Source organism: Corapipo altera, unplaced genomic scaffold, assembly GCF_003945725.1.
Source record: "Corapipo altera isolate COAL_440 unplaced genomic scaffold, ASM394572v1 60590, whole genome shotgun sequence".
Lineage (NCBI taxonomy): Eukaryota > Metazoa > Chordata > Aves > Passeriformes > Pipridae > Corapipo > Corapipo altera.
The window spans coordinates 947-3,397 of record NW_020887142.1 but is presented as its reverse complement, the minus strand read 5'-3'; the positions used below and the strand labels follow the sequence as shown (position 1 = coordinate 3,397).

Below are 2,451 nucleotides of genomic sequence, written 5' to 3'. Positions count from 1 at the left end.
GGGAGGGTTGCGGGGGGGCACTGGGAGCCCTGGGAAGGGGGAGTGGGAGGCACTGGGGGGGGTTATGGGGACAAGGGGGTGTCACTGTGGGGTCTTGGAGGTGTCACTGTGGGGTCCAGGGGGTGACAGGGGAGGTGACAGGGAACCATTAAGGCTGGAAAAGCCCCTTGAAATCGCGGAGTCCCAGCGTTGCCAGGGCAGGTAATTCGGGAGAGACACTAATTAGACACTAATTAGGGGAGGGGGAGGAGCCAGCAGGACTCACGTGGGCCACTCTGATCCCGGTGCAGAAGGTGATCTTCCCTTTGGGCTGCACCGTGTGGAGCTTGGAGAGGATCCGTCCCGTGTCCGGGGTGAGCGTGGTCAGCACCTCGCAGTTACTGGGGACAGACACCCGAAATTTGGGGAGCAATCCCTGGGGAATTCCTCAGGAAAACCCCTCATGTGGGACAAAATCCCCCCTGGCACTGGGAATGGTGCCTGCTCTGAGTGCCAGCACCGGGATCCGGGGCACCAGGGGCAAGACTTGGGAGCCTCGTTTCCTAAAAAAAAAAACCCTGGAAATCCCAAAATAATCCGTGGGTCTGTCCCTGGAACCTGGAGCCCACTGGCCAATGTGGGCCCCCAGAGGCACTGGGGTGACCCCCAACATCCCCCTGCTCCCACCCCTGTGCCCTGGGGGTCCCAAATACCAGTGACCCCCCAAACCCCCCTCCTGTGCCCTGGGGGTCCCCAAATACCAGGGACCCCCAACACCCCCCTGCTCCCACCCCTGTGCCCTCCTGGGGACCCCCAGCCCTTCCTGGGTGTCCCCAAGTGTCACTGACCCCCCAACACCCCCCTCCTGTGCCCTGGGGGTCCCCACAGCCCTTCCTGGGGGTCCCCAAGTGCCACTGACCCCCCAACACCCCCCTGCTCCCACCTCTGTGCCCTGGGGGTCCCCCCAGCCCTTCCCTGGTGTCCCCAAGTGCCACTGACCCCCAACACCCCCCTCCTGTGCCCTGGGGGTGCCCCCAACCCTTCCCTGGTGTCCCCAAGTGCCAGTGACCCCCCCAGGGCCCCCCGTACTTGGCCAGGGTGATGAGCCCCACGTTGTTCTCGGGGTTGCTCCTGGTTTTGGAGTGGCACACGATGTTCACGGCGTCCTGCTGGGCCTGGAGCCTCGTGGGCAGGAAATCCCCGTTCCTCATGTACTCACTGTTGTCCACACTGCAACACAGGGCAGGTTGGGCCCCAAAATGTGCTTTTTTCACCCCCAAAATGTGCTTTTTTCACCCCCAAAATGTACTTTTTTCTATCCCCAAAATGTGCTTTTTTTTCATCCCCACAATATACTTTTTTCACCCCTAAATTGTGCTTTTTCTCATCCCCAAAATTTGCTTTTTTCATCCCCAAAATGTGCTTTCTTTTCATCCCCAAAATGTGCTTTTCTTCATCCCTAAAATGTACTTTTTTCTATCCCCAAAATGTGCCTTTTTCATCCCCACAATATACTTTTTTCATCCCTAAATTGTGCTTTTTTTTAACCCCCAAAATTTGCTTTTTTCATACCTAAAATGTGCTTTTTTCACCCCTAAAATGTGGGTTTTTTCACCCCCAAAACGTGCTTTTTTCACCCCCAAAACGTGTTTTTTTGAGAACAAGGAGGTTCCCCAGGGCAGAGGGCTGAGTTGTTCCCGTGTTTCCCTGAGTTTTCCCATCAGATCCAGCCTTGGGATCAACTTCCAAGGACGGGGGAGTCCAGCTACAAATTAAAGCTTCCCGAAGGAGCACTCCCAGAATTCCTTAAATTAACACCACGGGAAAGGTTTCTTGGGGGAAAAAATACCCCCAGTGAGTGTTTCCCTGCCTCAGAATCCATGGAATAACCGAGAATTCCTGCTCTCCAAGGAGCAGCCCCAGGTTCAGGGGCCCCAAACATGAGTCAGCAGGAACAGGAGGGGATTTGATCCCGTCCCCAGAGAGCACAGGGAGAGCCCCGGGAATGGCAAAACCTGGGCACATCCCACTGGGTTGGCTCTTAAATCCCAGCCTGTCCCACAGGGAATGGGGAACAACCCCTCTCCCTGTCCCATAGGGAATGGGGAACACCCCAGTCTGTCCCATAGGGAATGGGGAACATCCCAGTCTGTCCCATAGGGAATGGGGAACAACTCCTCTCCCTGTCCCATAGGGAATGGGGAACACCCCAGTCTGTCCCACAGGGAATGGGGAGCATCCCAGTCTGTCCCACAGGGAATAGGGACCCCCCCTGCTCTGCCAAATGTCCCCCCTCACCCCAACTCTCTCCTGAGCCCCCACCTCTGCCCCTACAGCAGCCCCTCATCCCCCTCAGTCCCCTCAAGTCCCCACCAGTCCCCTCAAGCCCCCCTCAGACCCTCCAAGTCCCCCTCAGACCCCCCAAGCCCCCCTCAGTCCCCCCAGCCCCTGCCTGACCCCCCAAGCCCCCTC

General features: G+C 57.7%; 1 protein-coding gene across 1 annotated transcript in view; it reads right to left on the bottom strand.

Moving 5' to 3' along the window:
• The window catches only part of PSMD4 (proteasome 26S subunit, non-ATPase 4), a gene marked incomplete at its 3' end in the record, with an annotated part of 3,336 nt that overhangs the window by 515 nt on the left and 370 nt on the right, over positions 1 to 2,451 (bottom strand). The window contains exons 2-3 of the mRNA XM_027632632.1: positions 1,069 to 1,209; positions 266 to 380 (exon numbers count right to left, since the gene is read on the bottom strand). Of these exons, the coding sequence (XP_027488433.1) occupies positions 266 to 380; positions 1,069 to 1,209 (256 nt within the window). The remainder of the gene's footprint in view (positions 1 to 265; positions 381 to 1,068; positions 1,210 to 2,451) is intronic.